Source organism: Brassica oleracea, chromosome C3 (genome assembly GCF_000695525.1).
Source record: "Brassica oleracea var. oleracea cultivar TO1000 chromosome C3, BOL, whole genome shotgun sequence".
NCBI lineage: Eukaryota > Viridiplantae > Streptophyta > Magnoliopsida > Brassicales > Brassicaceae > Brassica > Brassica oleracea.
Window position 1 is genome coordinate 24,081,902 of NC_027750.1, and position 18,791 is coordinate 24,100,692.

Consider the following 18,791-nt stretch of genomic DNA (forward strand, 5'->3'; position numbering starts at 1 on the left):
CCCCAAAATTACAGACTACATTTAATAAAGATTGTATTTAGTGATGACATCGATGACAAGTTAACTAACAAAATGAGGCCACTGCTAGCGATCTAAAACTAAAAGATATTAAAGGAGTGAATTTCTAGCATACCTAAAACCAATTAAAAACAATAATAAATATTAGAAAACGAACCATATGATAGCACCAGCCGCTGCAACTTTCCCAAGCATACAGAGACACTCAACAAGGGTCTGTAGATATTTCACATGCAATGGGTCATCACTCTTTCTTACTGCTTCCTGAAACAGGAGAAAAAGTAATGGCGCATCAATTAAAAAAATGGGCATAAAATAAGCTATTTAAGCGTAACAAGCACGTACAATAAACTCGTCAGGAGTGGAATCAGAAAGCCACGGCGGAAGTTGGTGAGCAAGAAATTTACTATCAGCGGATGCTTCATCATGCTCTACAGAGTCCTCCTCGTCATGTCCATCAAACGATGAACTAAGAAACACAAGGTGATTAAAGAAAGACAAATTAGCGAAGTCAGGGAATGGCAAACAAGCAAAATATTTTTATAAAAGCAGAACAAATGTACACAACCTTAGGCTGACAAAGAAACTTCTGCCACAATCAATTTATAGCATATTTTCTTTTACTGACAAAAAATTTAATGAAGGAAATTACAAGGAGAACCTCTAAACAATGATCAGATAAATATTGCAATTCTCAACCTCTATATTGAAAATAAAGCCGAGAGAACCTCTATAAAGAACCGAAACGAAACACAGTTAATAAACATTGATCCCTCCGAAAAAATTAATCTTTATACACGAAAAGTATTCCTAATATCCGATAAAGAATCAAATGAAGTGAAAGATTGCTAAATCATACCCTTCTTCGATAGAAGCCGACCTATGTGAACCATTTGTGAGTCCCCTAACACCAAACTGACTATCACCTTTCAGTGTCCGTGTTCTACGAGAAAGTGGTTGTGAGCCCATTCGACTGGCTGCAACAGCTGTTGTTGTTGGTACTTCATCATCTCTTTCATATATGCCTGACGCAACTGAACTGCAGCATAGACAAGTTCAAGAACAGAAGATTAGGCGATGAAAGAAGTGATAACACACACTATCAAGCAAGGAGGCGCCTGTAACCAAGGATACAAATTAGCACAGCTTCTGAAATTTGCATATAGAAGCTGAAACGAAACCTACCTGTATTCACCTCTATTGTATAGATGTGCATGCAAATCGTCTAGAATTTTGAAGAAAAGAGATCCTCGCAGCTTAGATAGCTCAGATCTGACATCTTGAAGAGCACCAACCTAGGTGAACGTACCAGAATATCTATAAGTACAACATCCAAGTGAGCAGTAGATCTCTCCAACAGAAATAATAGGAAAATCCCGATGGAAATGAGATGTTAACAGATCCCATTCAACGGATTAGTAATAAAACAGACACAGTCCTAGAGATAAATTGACAATGGAATGAGAAGACCCAAAATAATTCCCATGAGATTGCTTTTCCAGCATTTGCTATAGCATTGGCAGTTAGGAAATTACCGTTTGAAGGCCCTCACGCTCAAGCATCAGAGACGACTGGAGATACACTTGAATAGCAGCGTAAAACTGCTTATCGGCAATGAGCTTCTCAATACGAGATGGAACCTGTTCAATGTTTCAAAAGGCAGAGCCACCATTGTCACAACAGAAAAGCAGTTTCTTTTAAATAGCACAAAGTAAAAGAAATTAAGTATAAAGATTGAAAACATATCAACAAATGTATCATCAGAAATACAGAGTGCTATCATGGATGGAGTATAAAACTTCAGAGCAGCGAAAATACATAACAAGCATTGTCAAAAAGAATTAACTAAGAAATGTTACGGTTAATCCAACCAACCTTAGAAATGCTCTCAATTTGATCCAACACTGAGATGATGTGCCGCAATGTCACAGAACGGTACCACAACTGGTGTAATTGTTTATTGCGTGTACCCAAGCTCTTCTTTGCATCTGCCAAATCATGCTTCAAGTCGCCTAATTTTTCAGTGGACTCTCTGAATAGACGCAAAATCTGATGAAGAATACATTCAAAGCAGGCAAAAAAACGAGAGAATCAAAATCAACTTACTTCACGAATGAAATTTTACTAAGAAAATTATCTCTCGACTAGTATGGATACTAGATTTGTAAATTTAGACACGCAATCTGAATGCCAATAAGCGGTAACAGAAGTTTATGTGACAGATATGTCTGGTTGCTGCTTTAGATGAGAAAAAGGCTCTATCCATCCAATAAAAAGGAAAGAGCTAACAGATAATAGAAACCTGAGAGTAGTTTTGAATGGCCTTGTTGAAACCACCATGATAAGCATGCACAACTTCATCCACAACCTCCTCAACAACATCACTTTGTTCCCTTAATATATGAATGTCAGCTTCACGGTCTTTTGAAGTAAGGATATGGACCACATGTGGCAAAGAGTCAAAACGTGCAACAGCCCAGCTCTCATCTATCCGTGCCAGCTCCTCCCTAAGGTACTGCAATAACAATCATCACTCAGGCAGGCACACACACATGTACTAAAAAAAAACAAAATCGATAGCAGTGATAATTCCAGTTAGTTTCCCATCTATTAGAGTTCCACATCGAAAGTTGAGTAAATTGTGGAGTAATACATAAGTGTGTGGCAATCCTCCGCTAGATTTTGGGTGTGGGTTAAGCCTATTACTATAACCTTCTATCCCCTTAGCTGTATCACTTCTCCCATGATGAATAGAATACGGACAAATTTAATTTTTCCCCTTAAACTCCTAAGGGGATGAAAGGACACCGTTGAACCAGACGATTCCTCCTTCTAAGGTTCTTTTAACTTAGCTAGGAGGAGTGAATAAAGAGTGTGGACTTACAGTTTTATCCGAAGGAACAGGCAAGTCGTTGAAAATTCCCATGCTGGCGATCTTTTTATCGCGCTTGGCTTGTTCGAGCCTAAATGAGTAATTCCTCAGCACATTCCAATCAAGCTCTCTGTAGCTGAAATCAAAAGTTCAAGCACCAAAACACATACATGAGCGAGAGAAGACGCTGTTAACAGCATCACCACGATGCTACGCAGCTCAATTCCCAAACATCAAAAATACAAAAACGCAACGGAGGATACATAATTCAAGTCAGGAGAAGGAAGACATGGTGAACGATCAATCATAGCGAACGATCTAACGATACGCAGAGAGAAAAGATAATATCCAATTACACTCAAATTCCAGCTACAAGAATCGAGAATTGCAATCTAACAATAGGTGCTGAAGTAGATCTAGGAAGAAAAAATCGTGAAGACGAAATGGATTTTCAGCTACGAATCTTTACCTGGGATACGAATCTGATGAGTGCGACTCCCGATCACCAAGGGAAAATAGGAGAGCTAACAAGGAAGAAATATATATCTAAACGCGGTGTTCTTCTAATTTTTACCAGACTTTTTCTTCTCTGTAATTTGTTTCTCTCTTCCACTTTTTCCTTGTTTTCTGTTTTCTCCAATGTTAAATTTTATTGTGGGGGAAATTAGTCACACAAACAAACATTAATAATACATAATTATCAGGGGTGTTCGGATACTCATTCGGATTCGGTTCGGATCTATTTGGATTTCGAATTTTCTGGTTTAAAGATTTCAACCCCATTCGGGTATTTCTAAATTTCGGTTCGGGTTCGGTTCGGATCTTTGCGGGTTCGGTTCGGGTTCGGTTCGAGTTCGGATAACCCATTTAAATTATTTTAAAATTTTTAATACTCATATAAGCTTAAACTAGATTTTCACCCGCGCTGAAGCGCGAAATAATTTTTTGGTAATTTTTTTTATATAATCGCACTTTCTTTTCATTTAAAATAGGCATGGACATAAAATCCGTAAACCAAATTCCATACCGAACTCAAACCAAAAAAACTGATCCGTGCCCATTCTGAAATATAAGAAATTTCATAATTAGTCTTGTAGTGTGGTACACCACATATCCGAACTCGAAATGTTATTAGCCAAACCCGAAGGCAGTCCGAAAAACCAAAAAAAAAACCCGAAAATCCAAAAACCCGATCCGAAAGTCCAAATTACTCGGAAATATAAATATTTGAAACATAAATATTTACTTCAAATATTCAATTCTATATTTATTTTGAAATTATATCTAAAAATAAGTATTTAAATCTTCAATAAGTACCTTAAGTATCCAATCCTATATAAATAAGTTTATTTCTTATTTTTTTCTTTTTAATTTTGGATTTAATTTTGGATATATCCGAACCAAATCCATATAACATGAATCGGAACAAAATATGGTTACTTTATAAATTTTAGATGTGATACAATTTAGAAGCAAAACCGAAGCTTACATCCAAACTCGATCCGTACTTACAAATTTACCAGAATGAAGCTTAAGATGTGATATAACTTAGAACTGAAATTCCAAATACCCAACCCGTATCGTTACGGGTACCAGAATGCTCAAGCCTAACTTAAAGTATGTTTTATGTTTTGTTCGATGAGTTTTATATTTGATAAATATTTTATGTGCTGAAATAACCCGTGAAACTATACTCATAAAAATAACAATAATAACATGTTTCAACATATCATTAAATATTAATTACTATTACTATTTATTTTATCATACATATATATATATATATATATATGTATATGTATCTCTAGTTTTAATACTTTATCTATATGATATATTATTATGTATTTGGTGATGGTTTTAAAGAATTTCTTTCTTACATTTGAATTAAAGTACAGTTGTATACATGAATTAGTAGGTATATTTAATTCTTTTTATATTAATATATAAAATATAATAGATTATTTACTTAAAATAAATGTTAATATACATTGAAATCATTATTTAAAATAATAGATTAGTTATTTAGTTCCTTAATTTTAGGGTAGGGTATATATTTAATAATAATTAAGTTAAATATAAGTAAAAATAATAGAAAATCTAATTAAATGTAATGGTCCAACCTAGACTATTTATAAGTAGATATAAAATAGGACTCTAAATTAATAGATTAAATTTCTCAAAATCTAAAACAAAATAATATATTGCATATAAATTTGTATAATATATGTCAAAATACCTAAAATTAATATATAAATTGGTTTAATTTGAATATTTGGATAAAAAAATCAATAGATATTTCAAGTATTTTGAATATATTTGAGCTATTTTAGACATTTACTTTTGATTATTTATGTATATTTTCAAGTATTTTAGATAAATTAAAAGTATCTTATACATTTCGGATGTTTTAATATATATTAAATCGAAAAATAAGTAATATATTTAGGTATATAAATCTATTTATGTTACATTCGGATACCCGAGATACTTCGGTTCTGGTCGGATTCGATTTCGGTTCTTTAGATATCAAAATTTTAAACTCGTTCGGATATTTAATCAATTTCGGTTCGGGTTTGGTACTACTTTTTCGGATCAGATTCGGTTCGGTTCTTCGGATCCGGCTTTTTTACCCAGCCCTAAGTACACCACTATCTGACTGTAATATGTTTTACGGATTATCCATAAGCACAGGTAAAGAAGATTAAATCATACTTCTTACAATAAATTTGCAGTAAAATATATATATTCAACATTTTAGGTTTATGTTTATACATATATTTTTTTTAATTAAGATATACGGGAAAGTAAAATAACCAAAAATATATATATTAGGGAAATTATTATAAAATGCTTTTCTTATCTTGTACAGTAAATTTTTTATTTTATTAATATAACATTTACCGAAGTTGCTTTGTAAGTATTTGTATTAGAATCTAAATTTTGTGTTAAAAACTTAATTAAAACTTTTTATAAATTCTTAAATAATTTAATTATTTTTATATCTTTAGCAAATAATTCATTTTATATCTACGAAAATTTATTATGAAATGAAATTTAGTAGTAAATCCATTTGACAAAATAACATATTGATTGAATTATAATAAAATATAGAATCAATAATATATGATTTTAACATAAATCATAAAATAAATAGCATTAAATTTAGTTTAAATCTAAAAATACACAAATAATAAAAAAAAATTCCAGAAACTAATAATTTCACTGAGATAATATATGAAAATTGATTTTCTTTTTGATCAAATATATGAAAATTGATTAGATAATGATACACATGGAAAACAAAATCTCGTCAGTGTAATGGGCTGGTTCACAACTACGTTAATAAAAAGGAACTCCATGATGGGCTTCGTCGAAGAAACTGGGCTTTGTAGAAGAAACGTTTTAGCTCCTCCTCCGTCTATCTTCCTCCTCGTCCACCACGACGCTCCTCCAACTCGACGGCGACGGTGGCACCATGAATCCACCGGATAACAACCAAGACAATGCTCCGTCTCTACCCCACTCTCAGCTCCCCACTCTCCCTCCACAATCGAACTCAAATCCCAACCCAGACCCAACCTCAAATCCATTCCCAACCTCAACCTCCAACCCTAGCTTCGAGCAAATGGTCTCCTTCTCCGCTCCAAAGAAGCGAAGAAGAGGCCGATCTCAGCGCTCAACGTCGTCGTTTCACACTCTCCCCAACGCCGGAGGAATCCTCCCCAACATAGACGCCCCCAGATCAACAAACCCAGGGATAGGCGACGAGATCATCACGATCAACAAGGACGCCACCACTGAGGCTCTCCTCGCTCTCACGGCCGGCTTCCCAGCCGATTCCCTCACCGAGGAGGAGATCGACTTCGGCGTGGTCCCCGTCGTCGGAGGAATCGAGCAGGTAAACTACATTTTGATCAGGAACCACATCATCTCCAAATGGAGAGAGAATATCTCCAGCTGGATCGCAAAGGAATCTTTTCTAGATTCGATTCCTAACCACTGCATAAGTCTGTTAGACTCTGCTTACGACTATTTGGTTCTACACGGTTACATCAACTTCGGGATATCCCAGGCGGTTAAAGACAAGGTTCCTCCTGCTCAGCAGCCAAGCAAGCCTAGCGTCGTTATAGTGGGAGCTGGATTGTCTGGTTTAGCCGCGGCGAGGCAGTTACTGAGGTTCGGGTTTAAGGTAACCGTTTTGGAAGGTAGGAAGCGGCCTGGCGGGAGGGTTTATACTAAGAGGATGGAAGGGAATAGAGTGGAGGCGGCGGCGGATTTGGGAGGGAGTGTTTTGACCGGGACGTTAGGGAATCCGTTAGGGATTATAGCGAGGCAGTTAGGTTGTTCTCTTTACAAGGTGAGAGATAAGTGTCCTCTTTATAGGGTTGATGGTAAACCGGTTGATCCGGATTTGGATATGAAGGTGGAGGGGGCTTTTAACCGGCTTTTGGATAAGGCTAGTAAGCTTAGGCAGCTGATGGGTGATGTTTCGATGGATGTGTCGCTTGGTGCGGCGCTCGAGACGTTCAGGCAGGTTTATGGGGATGCTACTGAGGAGATGAGTTTGTTTAATTGGCATCTTGCTAACTTGGAGTACGCGAATGCGGGTTTGGTGTCTAAGCTCTCTCTTGCGTTCTGGGATCAAGATGACCCTTACGATATGGGTGGGGATCATTGCTTTTTGCCTGGAGGGAATGGGAGGCTGGTTCATGCTTTGGCGGAGAATGTACCGATCTTGTATGAGAAGACTGTTCAGACGATCAGATACGGTGCGGATGGTGTGAAGGTAACAGCTGGACATCAAGTGTATGAAGGTGATATGGTGCTGTGTACTGTTCCCCTTGGTGTTCTTAAGAACGGATCCATCAAATTTGTGCCGGAGTTGCCTCAGAGGAAGCTTGATTGTATAAAGAGACTAGGTTTTGGGTTGTTGAACAAAGTTGCAATGCTGTTTCCGTTTGTGTTTTGGGGCACGGATCTTGATACCTTTGGACATCTTACTGAGGATCCAACCAATAGAGGTGAGTTCTTCCTCTTCTATAGCTATGCGCAAGTTGCAGGTGGTCCTCTGTTGATCGCGTTGGTTGCGGGAGAAGCTGCTCATAAGTTTGAGACTATGCCGCCCACCGATGCAGTGACTCGTGTTCTTCAGATTCTTAGGGGTAATAAGATTTACTATACTCGTATAGTCATTCCAATTAATTCAAGGTTGATGCTAATGTATGCCACACTTTACATCCTGATCCATTTCAGGTATGTATGAACCACAAGGAATAAATGTTCCTGACCCAATTCAAACGGTCTGCACCAGGTGGGGAGGGGATCCATTCAGTTTCGGATCTTACTCCAACGTTGCAGTGGGAGCTTCAGGTGATGATTACGACATATTAGCAGAAAGTGTTGGAGACGGGAGGCTTTTCTTTGCTGGTGAAGCTACAACAAGGAGGTATCCTGCAACCATGCATGGAGCTTTCGTCACTGGTCTGAGAGAAGCTGCTAACATGGCTCAGTCCGCAAAGTCCCGGGGCATAAGGAAGAGAATCGATAGGAACCCTTTGAAGAATCCTCACGCTTGTGCCACCCTTCTTGCGGATTTGTTCAGAGACCCTGATCTGGAGTTTGGGAGTTTCTCCATAATCTTTAGTCGGAGGAATCCAGACCCGAAGTCTCCTGCGATTCTGAGGGTGACGCTGAGCGAGCCTTGCAAGAGGAACGAAGACCCAGTAGCGGATCAGTACTCGAACAAGATACTGTTTCAGCAGCTTCAGTCTCATTTCAATCAGCAGCAACAGATTCAGGTGTATACGTTGTTGACTAGACAGCAGGCTCTTGACTTGAGAGAAGTCAGAGGTGGTGATGAAAAGAGGATTTACTATCTATGTGAGACACTTGGAGTGAAGCTTGTGGGAAGAAAAGGTCTAGGAATTGGAGCTGATTCCGTTATCGCTTCTATTAAAGCTGAGCGAACCGGTCGCAAGCCAGCATCATCAGGCACAAAATCTGGTTAGGCTTCCTGATTTGATTGCTCTCCATACATGTCATAGAGAACCAGTAATGACATCTTATCCTTTTTTCTCTCTGTTGTGAAGGTATGCTAAAGATGAAATCCGGTGCTCTGAAGCGGAAGCTGATCAGGTAAACTACAAGCGGTCGTATGTGCAATAATCACTCTCACTTGTCAATAGAGATTGCTAAGATATTTTTTGTTGCATAAGAAGGATTAAAGGACCGGTGCCGCTGAATCAAAGTAGTATTGGCGACTCAGAGACTATAAGACAAGAGTCTTTAGGGAATGGGAAAGCATCTGAGCAAACGACAATAGTAGAGGCGATAGGAAGCAGCAGCACGCGAGAGGAAAGCAAATGGTTGGGTACAGGAGTTGCATCAAGTTCTGGTATGCGTTCTTCTTGGTAGTATTGATCGATCCTTTTGAAATTATGATCAATTTACATTGATGATGACACATAGGTGGTTCCTTGCATGGAGAGACTATGAAAAGATGACAGAATGAATGAACAAAACCCCACTCAAGCAAATGAGTTTGATGAAGACAGGAACAAATGTAGTTCTGTTCTCAACTCCGACCCAAGCCAGGCAACTTGAAGAGAGGCCATCAGGTGCAGAGTTCACTAGACGATGATGAATGAATGATCTGTGACTTACCACTTTCAAAAGCCTCAGGAGAGTTCATCCCACTTCTTCTTTTATTTACAGATGGAGTCTCCTCCTCTCTCTTTTGATCGTAACTTTATGTTAGCAGACAAATACTGACTATTTATCCACGTATGTAGTGTTTGTAATGTACACGAAGACTAATAAAATGACTAAGATTATCTCTGTTATGTAAAATGACTAATATTATCTGTGTTATGTAAACACAAGTAACACAACACTCTTTTATCTGATCGAGTTCACATAGCGGAACAAAACACATAAGAGCCTTTCCAGAGCTGTCCTCTTGTCTTTCTTCAGCTGGAACCGCTGCCGGTCTGCATAGGAAAGAAGTGTTTTATGTCTCAATATTCAAGACCATAGCTGAAACTGGTGAGTTTTGGAGCTGAGATGTTTACTAACCAACAACTCATGATCTCCCATGATTTCTTCCATCAACTCCGAGATGGGTTTATCAGCGCTGTTCGGAACCATAGCTGCAAACACAGCTGGTTCTAGCCCTGCATTTGAATCCACCAGCTTTGTAAACGATATGCTTTAAAGTCTTCCTGTTTTCTTAATACATTTTGAATACTAAGAAGGTACCAGATTCTGGAAATGCATCAATGAACATCATCATCTCTTCCCCTGTCAAACCAGATAAGAAGCAGATTCGGGGCAGCGACTCCGCTATCTGCACAAAGGATTAATAATGTAAGAAAACAAAAACGCAGAAGAACGTTGATGTAAGCTGGAAGTCACATACTTTCACTCTCTTCAGGTCAGTCTGTCTTGTGTTAACTGCTTCCCATAACGAACGTGGGATCATATCTTCTGTACATAACATAATCTACATTTTTCTCCAAAATCAACAAACATTAGTCTGACATCATCTTGAAAGAGTCAGAAAGGGAATTTTCGATTTTACCTTCATGAATTCACCATCGAGCTCCTTAAGAAGCTCTTGTATCTGCATTACAAGGTGATAGATTAATTCAAAGACTCGAAAATATTTGCAGTGTGTGATATGTAACTCTGTTTCCAGTTTATATATTACCTTCTGTGCTTCATGAATTTGAAAGCCAAGCAACAGCAAAACCTGAAAAAGAAGATATATTCCAAATATGATGATCACAGACTTCACAGTAGTGAACGGTGGGCAAAGATTTAAAATGTAAAAGAAACTGACAGGAGGGCCGAACACAGGATCTTGAGGATCCAAAGGTACAAACTTCGAATCTTCTTCTAGTGTCTGTGGAATCTCTTGAGCTGAACCTTTAACAGAGAGCTTTTGTTTTTGCTTGAGCTTTGTGTGGTGAGGTGTGTTGTTTGCCCATGACAAAGAAGACGTAGCGAACCCAAAGAAGTGAGAGCTTACTAATTTCTTATAAGAAGAAGACGGCCTTGAGATTCCAAACCGCAGCAAAGAAGACGACGACATTGCTGCTTCTCCCTATCTCATTTGCATCGTTCGTGATTGTTAAGATAAAATTGTTCCTCTAGCCAATCGTATTTCGCCATTTGTCATGTATTCTACTCGGTTTGTCTTCTAACCAGATTCTCGTTTATTTCGGTTTGATGTGATTTTAATGCCAAATTGGAATCAAATTAGTATACAGTATGTTGTAAACACTCTGTAATCAAATATTCAAATTACATCAGAAACCAGTACACATTGTTTTAAAAAGAAGATGGGGATCACATCTGAGCAACCAAATCCTCTCCTTCTGTAGTGGTACTAGTAGTCACAGCATCTACTCCAGTAAGCGAATTCTCCATCCATCCCTTCAACATTTCCAGCGCAGCTTTTGGCTGGTCCATTGGAACCATGTGCCCCGCATCGTGCACCTGTTTATATTTTTGTTTTAAATCATCAAAACCTCTTCTGTCTTTTGCTATAAAAAAGACAATAAGCAGAACAGAAGAACGACTACGGTTTTATGTAGGAAAGAGCCTGACCTTGAGGAAACTGAGTTGTCCATAACTCTTTAACTTGCCTGCTTCTTTACCATCAACCACAAAGGGTACTTCCTTACTCGCCTTGAAGTTCTCTTTCCCTGACCACTCCATTGCATTCACCCACCTCGAGTTACCTGCTCCAAATTCAATATATCATGCGTCACAAAAGCTCAAGTTAATGCCAAAGATACATTAACAATTGTGTTTTTACTAGTTTAGTTGTTTTTGTTTAGTTCACAATTATATTCCGCTTATTTCATTATTGACAAGTCTAGATTATGTTATGTTTTTGGAACTCACCGAGCCAGTTGCAGATGAGATCATATTCTCCTGCGTACACGAGAAGGTTGATTCCATCTTCCAAGAGCGTGGGAATCCCAACCTCGAGATTCCTCATCCAATCTTGTAGCATTGCCTGATAGACACTTGTACTACAGGAGACGAACTCTATGTCCCCAACACCAAGCGACTTTCTCACTGATTGCAGATTCAAGAATTTCTCCATGTTTGAGAAGTCGTAGCATAAACTCCCCTCGCACTTCTTCCTGATGTCGTAATGCTACACAAGAAGTGCGTCAAGTTATAACTTTAAATGCAGAAAGATTAAACAGAATTACTTTTATACAAGTGATGTCTTCTCCATTAGCAATGGTTTATCCAAGGTCTCATTTATCCACAGGATGTTGCTAAAAACAATATTATCTGGAAATCCAATTAGCAATGAAAGTCAATAATTTTGGGCTTACGTTTACTCCGCCAGCATGTTTCATTACACCAGTGAACAAGGTGTTGCAAACAAGATATGACGCCAAACAAGAACTTGTTCCATCAGTTCCTGGAAAAAAAAAAAACAGGGATTCAGGATCCATCAAAACACATGGAGCAATTGAAAGACATAACTTGATAACTAGAATAGAGGAAGTACCACAAAGCTTAATGGATAGTTCGCACAGTGGCACAATTTTTTCTAAGCGATCATGCTCTGCTTGCGTAATTAAGCCCATTTCCAACGCATAGTCAGGATAGGCTGGGTATTGGATTGCAGGATCTGTAAGCCCATTTCCAATGGCGAATCCCTGCAAGCCTATACTTGTAAGTACCAACCATACATTAACACCGTAAGAGAAAAAACAAAGAAACAGTCACATGCCTTAAGGTTAACATGAACTCCCTCATTAGCCTTGTTTCCAGTATGGACTCTGGCAGCAAACGCCGGAATGTAGTGGCCAGCATATGACTCTCCCGTTATGTAAAAGTCTTTGTTTGCCAGCGTAGGGTGCTCCGCAAAGAATGCCTAAGGTAACACAAGGAAACATAATCACCAATTCACCATCTTGTTACAGATATTTAAATCAGAACAATCTAAAAGAAGTTTTTTTCCAAATCAAAGCTTGAAAGCAAGTTTCTATACCCACAAAAGTTCAAAAAAAAGGAACTCAATAGAATATCTACTGCCAGACCTGAGGTAACACGAGGAAACATAATCACTATCTTGTAACAGCTAAACAAACAAGAACAATATAAAAGAGGTTTTATTTAAATCAAAGCGTGGAAGCAGGTTTCTGTATTAACAAAGTTCAGAAGAACAAGGAACTCAATAGAATATATAGTTCCCAGACCTGCAGAAAGTCATACAGATCATCGCTGACTCCAGTTTCATCATGACGGATATCACTTTTGTCAGTGGTGTAGCTGAAACCAGTTCCAACAGGCTGGTCAACATACAGTAGATTGGAAGCCTGCAAGATATAAATAAATCCTCAATCAACTCTCATGAGCAAAAATTAAGAAATGAGAATCAATAGTTTACAAGGATCACAAAATTAAGGTTATGATACCTGGTCCCATCCATACTCATTCCAAGCAAGAGACATGTTCTTATCAATCTTGAAAGGTCCGTTCTCATAGAACATAGCCAATTCACTGCTACATCCAGGCCCTCCCGTCAACCAAATCACCACAGGAGCCTCCTTCTTCGTGCGCGACTCAAAGAAGAAGTAAAACATCCTAAACACACAAACCAATCAAAACATTCCAAATAGCAACAATGCTAAGATCGACAATAAACACACAGCCTAGTCAACAGCTAGCTACAAATCAGATACTAAATCACCATCCGTACATGAAAAAGCAAGGCTATAGGATTAGATAACAACCTTGCGCCCTGAGATTTCGGGAGATTTAGAGACCACTCTCACCTCATTTCGACATAGAAAAAAAAACATCATTTTTCATTATAATCAATTATTTTAGTATTTTAAACTTTTTTTTTGTTAAATGGATGCCAAAATAATTTAAAATTTATGTGTGTGTTTTAAAAGTTTTATTGTTTGCGCTTTAAGAGTTTATTGTACTAATTAAGTTATCTATTTTTATTTTGTGTGTGTTGTATCATGTATGTTTAAAATTTCTTAATAATATATGTTTGTATTGTGTGTATTTAAAGTTTCTTAATTTTAATTGTTTTAATAATATTATTTTTTGTATTTTTAAAAATAAAATTAGGTAAATATCTAACTTATAGTGATGAATATATTTTTAATTTTAATTATTTTATTAACATTTATTTTGTATGATTTAAAAGACAGCTAAATATAATAATTTAAAATAAATATTACTAAAGGTTATGTTATTTTAGTTTTAAATTAATTATTAATATGTAATTATTATATTGTAAGAAAAACAAAATAATTTGAATAAAAAGTTGTGGGGTAGGGTGTTGATGATTTTAAAACAAATCATTGTAGATGTTTAAAATGAAGTGGGTGTTGAATAAATGAGGTGGAAGAAAGAGAAGATGATGTGGAATGTTAAAAAGGGAAAATAAAGGTGTTGAAAATGAAGAGAGTGTTGAAACCATTGTACATGGCTTTATATACTAAAGCACAAGTCACCAGACGAATCAGATATTGCCATATGGAAATTAATTTAAATTTAAAAAAGATAAAAATGCAAAAAAAATATTGAAATTAAACGTTTAAAGCAAATAACGTATCCTTTATCAACTGCTTCTATTAATTTCTTTTCTTTACAAAATAAAATCCCTAATACCACACTACACCCATTATCTCCCTCTGAAACCCACTCACGTTGCCATAGTTTTAAATTCATCTCTTCCTAGCTCATTTAGAAATTGTAAGTTATTTTTTCTTTTGCAACAACTCCATTGATTCTCTCTGAATTTTCAATTTCTAACCTTATTGATCTAAAGCTTCTAATGATCGTACTACAATTTTAGATGCAGATCAAAATAGTTTCTCATCAAGTAGTGGCACAACAATAGTCTTCAAAATATACTTTTTCAACTAAATAAGCAGAAGAAAAACAATATATGCTATGGACTGATAGGTGGATCCTACTGCAAAATTGGAGGATGAAGATTAAAGTTCAGGTTTGTGAAACTAAAAACACACACAAACTCTTCATTCTCAAATAATTTTTTTTCATCAATTTTTGTACTCTGTTGATCGATTTATAAGTTTTCCCTCTTTAGATACTGCAGGAAAAAGCTACATACATACTCCATAGTGAAAAAGGTAAAGATAAACAAGATATGTAAATATCATTTCTAAATGGAAAATCAAATTTTGATTTCCTGAACTGTTATTGTAGTGATAGTTTTTTTTTTGAAACTATTGTCATAGCGATAGTTCAGAAAAGGAGAATTACAAAAATGTAAAATGTGGAGATGATTAAAAGACAACAAATGGACCCAAGAAACTCAGATGGTAGAGAAAACGAGAACAAGATATGTCTACTCTCTAGATCAAGATCTCACCTGGTCAGGTTGGTTTTTTTTATCCTTTATTTTATCTGTTTCTAATCTCATAGAAGTTTGGTGATAGTTTCCATGTTCTTAATGCAAGTATAGTTTAAGAAAAGAAAACCTAATAAAATACTAGGAAAAAGTACTACGAAACAAAAATAAACATAAAAAAAAAAATACAAATATATTAACGTTAATTATTTACAAAATATATGCTTTTTCTCGATTTGATATTTCATATGTAATGTTTTTTTGATAAGTAAATTATTATATAATGTTCATCTTCTTTTTTTTGGCAACTATTATATAATGTTCATCTTTTGTTCATATTGGACTGTTTTAATATTAAAAAATAATTTTGTTTTTAAGTTCACCAATAAATATAACTCTATAAGTAATATTTATTTCCAGTGTAAATTTCATAACCCTACAAAAAAATCCCTTTGTAAATTACAAAAAAAATATATAGAGTTATAAAAATAAATGCCCGTGCATAGCACGGAAGAAAATACTAGTAAATTAATAATACTCTTAACCAAATCGAAAAGGATAATATACGTGAGTTTCTAGCTGGACACAGTCAAAAGAGTAACCATAACCTAAAACTTGATTCAACAGTGCACAACATGATTCAACAGTGCACACCATAACTTAAAACTTGTCAAGATTGTAATACAAAAACCAAAACCAACGTGTCATATTCAGTAACATCTGCACAACACATCAGTATCATAGTTCCTTTCAAAATATATATGGCAGAAGATAAACAACGAACAAAGAGCAAAACGAAAAGCTTATAGAACAAGAAACAATACCCTAATCTCTTACCCATGGAAGAGGGATCATACTTGGAACATACACATAGCCACAGCGGAAGGCGCGAGAATAGTCACGCACGTTGTATCGTTTCGTCACCGTTCTAGTTCTCATCCCATCCTCATTAATGCCATAAAGAGTAAGGCAAGTACAGACCTTATCACCTTCTCGTTCAACTCCCACACACCATACGCTGACACTCTTAATTAGGCTTCACAAAGCAGTATACAGGACTAGCCGCATCAGCATCGACCCATAACGCCGGAAGAACCGGACCGGACAAACTGAAACATTTGCTAAACGTGACATCACCATCACCCAACTTGCTCGAAACCCACACTTCAATGTTTCCTGATGCTTGGTCTTGTTGTAGCAACGACAAGCTATCTCCATCCAAACAACCTAACTGATAATTTTCATAAGAAGGAGGACAGAAGCATATGTCCTTGAATGTTTCATCCGAGAAATCGAAACTCAGAATGAACTCTTCTTCTTCTTCATCATCATCATCTCCTTCTTCTTCTTCAACATCTCTATAAGCAATCCAATACATGTTACCCATCACAGCCACACAGATACGCATGATATGCACATCCATATCAAGCTCGACATCAAGAGTCCTCCAAGAACACGTCTTGCACTCGTACATCTCAACCTCTGGTGCATCTCCATAACCCTCAACGTCGTCCCAAGGGCAACTATTGAACCTCAGAATCTTGTAACCATCGCTACGATTGTTCTTGTCGTATCCAATCCCGTGGTAATCAGAACTCGTGATACCTTTCGCGGGCTCGACCCATCTGAGGTTTTTCAAAACAGGATTCCAAAGTGCGAGGTTGGGGAGTCTTGAACCGTCGCTTACGCAACAACAATCATCATCATACGCAACCAGCATGAGTCCGTCGCAGTGAACCAAGAGTGGGTGCACCAAAGTGATCTTATACGGATGCTGTCGTAGCTCGTCTGGGACTGGTGAAACTGAGCTTGTTGCGGTCGCTGGATCCATAATTTCTACGGTATCGTCGACGAAGATTCTTAGGAAGCGTTCTTCTTGGGAGCGTTGGAAGTGTTCGTTGATGAAACTTGCGTCGGTGAGGAGAGCGTACCATTCTTTGCACGTCGGTTTTGCTCGGACGAGAGCTTCCGCCGGAGTCTTGTAGAAGATTTCTTGTAATATATCCGGTAGCAGCGACGACCACGAACGCCTTGCGGCAGCCATGGCCCGCGCTCTGAGAGATTCGAGTTGTATAAGAGAGATTCTTGGATAATAAGGAAAGAAGGAAACGACTAAAACAATATGAACGCTTTTACCGTTAAAACAGTTGAAGACTCAACCGAAACGAACCAAAAACATGAACCGGTTAAACTTATTGATTGAATGAAGCAAACGAACCGGTTTAGTAACGACTAGTTTTTTGGTAACCACGAGTAACTATGATATCAGAGATTCTTGGATAAATCTTCATTTCCTCCCTGTGATTCTTTAATCTTTTCTTCTTTTTTTGGCAAAATATTTTAACCTCATCGACTAAGTAAATCAAGCGTAACAAAAAAAAAAATTAACCGAACCAAACACATGAAATCTTTGAACCTCATTGGCTGAATAAAACAAGCTTTAGAAAAAAAATTAACCGAACCAAAAACATGAATCTTTGAACCTCATGACTGAATAAAGCAAAATGAACCGGTTTAGTAACCACCGGTTTATGTCCATGACATTAAAAGCAGTGTACCATGACCATATGAATAACAGCATCAGTGGCCATCCTTCGCTCAAGTTCAATTCAAAGTACTTTAAACTCTTGCCTTTTAAAGAAGTAGTTCAAGCTTTCGAGACTCTTTATTTTGTCAACTTAGTGAGGTTTTTTTTTGGGTGAACAGTGGTTATCACAACATGTATGTGCCTTTCCTTGGGACTCAAGCTTGGATTAGATCTCATAACAATTCACTCACTGATCACTGGAGACCTTGGATGATGGGCGTATGCGCTCATTAGATTCACTCTGTTTTGGGCAGATACACTAGGACTTGTTGTACCAATAAACTGACATTTGATACTATCAAAAGAAAGTCCCTTTTCTTTGCGTCCATTCTAACGTTTTGTTAATGGTTTTCACTTATGCGTTTTTAAATGATCTGTGGGTTTGATTATAGGGAGCATGACACACTAGTCAAGAGTCTAAACCAGAGGAGAGTTATGTCATGTTACAAAGGTGGATCAATGGGCAAACTCTCGAACAAGAAAAATATTATCAGAAGACTAAGCCCATACCAGCACTGAAAGCAACGTTACCATTACTGAGACACACATAATATAATAACAGTGCACTTGTCAAGATTGTAATACTTGTTGGGTCCCTCCTAGATGGAGAGAACCAAGTGGGCATGAGACATAATAATAATTCTCATGACCCTTTGCACTGTAGACTCACAATAATAGAGTTTTGACAAAAAGAAGAGAGAGAGAAAAGAGAAAAAGAAAGAGAAGGAGAAAACTCGTAAGGTGTTTTCAAGACTGGATTTGGAGGGTCAAACGGATCCTGATCGGGCTGATATTTTGTGGGAAGCTTCTTCAGTCAGTGGGTTAGAGGTTCACCGAAGGGATTTGGATTTCAACGGTTGGATCTTCTGTTGTCTGGGTTTTCTTGAAGCTGGTCGCCATAGTTCTTCAGCAGAGCAGTCTTGGGTGTTTGGTAAATCCAACGGTGA

The 18,791-nt window shown here is 37.2% G+C and overlaps 4 protein-coding genes and 1 pseudogene across 5 annotated transcripts in view; 1 reads left to right on the plus strand and 4 right to left on the minus strand.

Annotated features, from left to right (window-relative positions):
- The window catches only part of LOC106335702 (exocyst complex component SEC8-like), a 9,237-nt gene extending 5,763 nt beyond the window's left edge, over window positions 1-3,474 (minus strand). The window contains exons 1-9 of the mRNA XM_013774290.1: window positions 3,360-3,474; window positions 2,903-3,026; window positions 2,321-2,533; window positions 1,894-2,067; window positions 1,554-1,658; window positions 1,204-1,313; window positions 878-1,057; window positions 364-487; window positions 176-282 (exon numbers count right to left, since the gene is read on the minus strand). Of these exons, the coding sequence (XP_013629744.1) occupies window positions 176-282; window positions 364-487; window positions 878-1,057; window positions 1,204-1,313; window positions 1,554-1,658; window positions 1,894-2,067; window positions 2,321-2,533; window positions 2,903-2,944 (1,055 nt within the window). The 5' untranslated portion in view covers window positions 2,945-3,026; window positions 3,360-3,474. The remainder of the gene's footprint in view (window positions 1-175; window positions 283-363; window positions 488-877; window positions 1,058-1,203; window positions 1,314-1,553; window positions 1,659-1,893; window positions 2,068-2,320; window positions 2,534-2,902; window positions 3,027-3,359) is intronic.
- A 2,723-nt stretch (window positions 3,475-6,197) lies between these two features.
- LOC106334776 (protein FLOWERING LOCUS D) lies at window positions 6,198-9,760 on the plus strand. 2 transcript variants are annotated; one of them, XM_013773133.1, is made up of 5 exons: window positions 6,198-8,052; window positions 8,144-8,893; window positions 8,980-9,025; window positions 9,106-9,284; window positions 9,359-9,760. In XM_013773133.1, exons 1-5 carry the CDS (start codon window positions 6,366-6,368, stop codon window positions 9,391-9,393), a joined length of 2,697 nt encoding a protein of 898 aa, XP_013628587.1. In that variant the 5' UTR covers window positions 6,198-6,365; the 3' UTR covers window positions 9,394-9,760. The 2 variants fall into 2 exon arrangements, with proteins under 2 accessions (XP_013628587.1, XP_013628589.1); XM_013773135.1 differs by having other exon boundaries at window positions 6,201-8,052; window positions 9,109-9,284.
- Window positions 9,704-11,024, minus strand: LOC106334778. Its single transcript, XM_013773137.1, has 7 exons — window positions 10,731-11,024; window positions 10,599-10,640; window positions 10,470-10,511; window positions 10,308-10,391; window positions 10,148-10,235; window positions 9,965-10,062; window positions 9,704-9,879 (listed from the first exon to the last, which is right to left on the minus strand). The coding sequence occupies exons 1-7, from the start codon at window positions 10,980-10,982 to the stop codon at window positions 9,859-9,861; spliced, it is 627 nt and encodes a 208-aa protein (XP_013628591.1). The 5' UTR covers window positions 10,983-11,024; the 3' UTR covers window positions 9,704-9,858.
- Window positions 11,025-11,144: 120 nt separating this feature from the next.
- LOC106334777 (serine carboxypeptidase-like 49) lies at window positions 11,145-13,679 on the minus strand (the record flags this gene model as incomplete). Its single annotated transcript, XM_013773136.1, is given in 9 exon segments — window positions 11,145-11,389; window positions 11,501-11,634; window positions 11,801-12,059; window positions 12,247-12,335; window positions 12,426-12,576; window positions 12,651-12,794; window positions 13,120-13,239; window positions 13,339-13,507; window positions 13,657-13,679. Coding segments are annotated over 9 exon segments (1,239 nt in total), but the record flags the coding sequence as incomplete, so codon positions are not given.
- Window positions 13,680-16,082: 2,403 nt separating this feature from the next.
- On the minus strand, window positions 16,083-17,301 carry LOC106330187 (annotated as a pseudogene).
- Window positions 17,302-18,791: the final 1,490 nt, after the last annotated feature.

What these genes read in the sequence shown, in the direction of transcription:
- LOC106334776 (XM_013773133.1), top strand. Translation starts at nt 6,366, where the DNA reads ATGAATCCACCGGATAACAACCAAGACAATGCTCCGTCTCTACCCCAC. An exon ending in TGTTCTTCAGATTCTTAGGG is followed by an intron (nt 8,053 to 8,143) that starts GTAATAAGATTT and finishes GATCCATTTCAG; the next exon opens with GTATGTATGAACCACAAGGA. An exon ending in CTGAAGCGGAAGCTGATCAG is followed by an intron (nt 9,026 to 9,105) that starts GTAAACTACAAG and finishes TTGTTGCATAAG; the next exon opens with AAGGATTAAAGGACCGGTGC.
- LOC106334778 (XM_013773137.1), bottom strand. Translation starts at nt 10,982, where the DNA reads ATGTCGTCGTCTTCTTTGCTGCGGTTTGGAATCTCAAGGCCGTCTTCT. An exon ending in ATCCTGTGTTCGGCCCTCCT is followed by an intron (nt 10,641 to 10,730) that starts GTCAGTTTCTTT and finishes CTTCTTTTTCAG; the next exon opens with GTTTTGCTGTTGCTTGGCTT. An exon ending in CTGACCTGAAGAGAGTGAAA is followed by an intron (nt 10,236 to 10,307) that starts GTATGTGACTTC and finishes TCCTTTGTGCAG; the next exon opens with ATAGCGGAGTCGCTGCCCCG.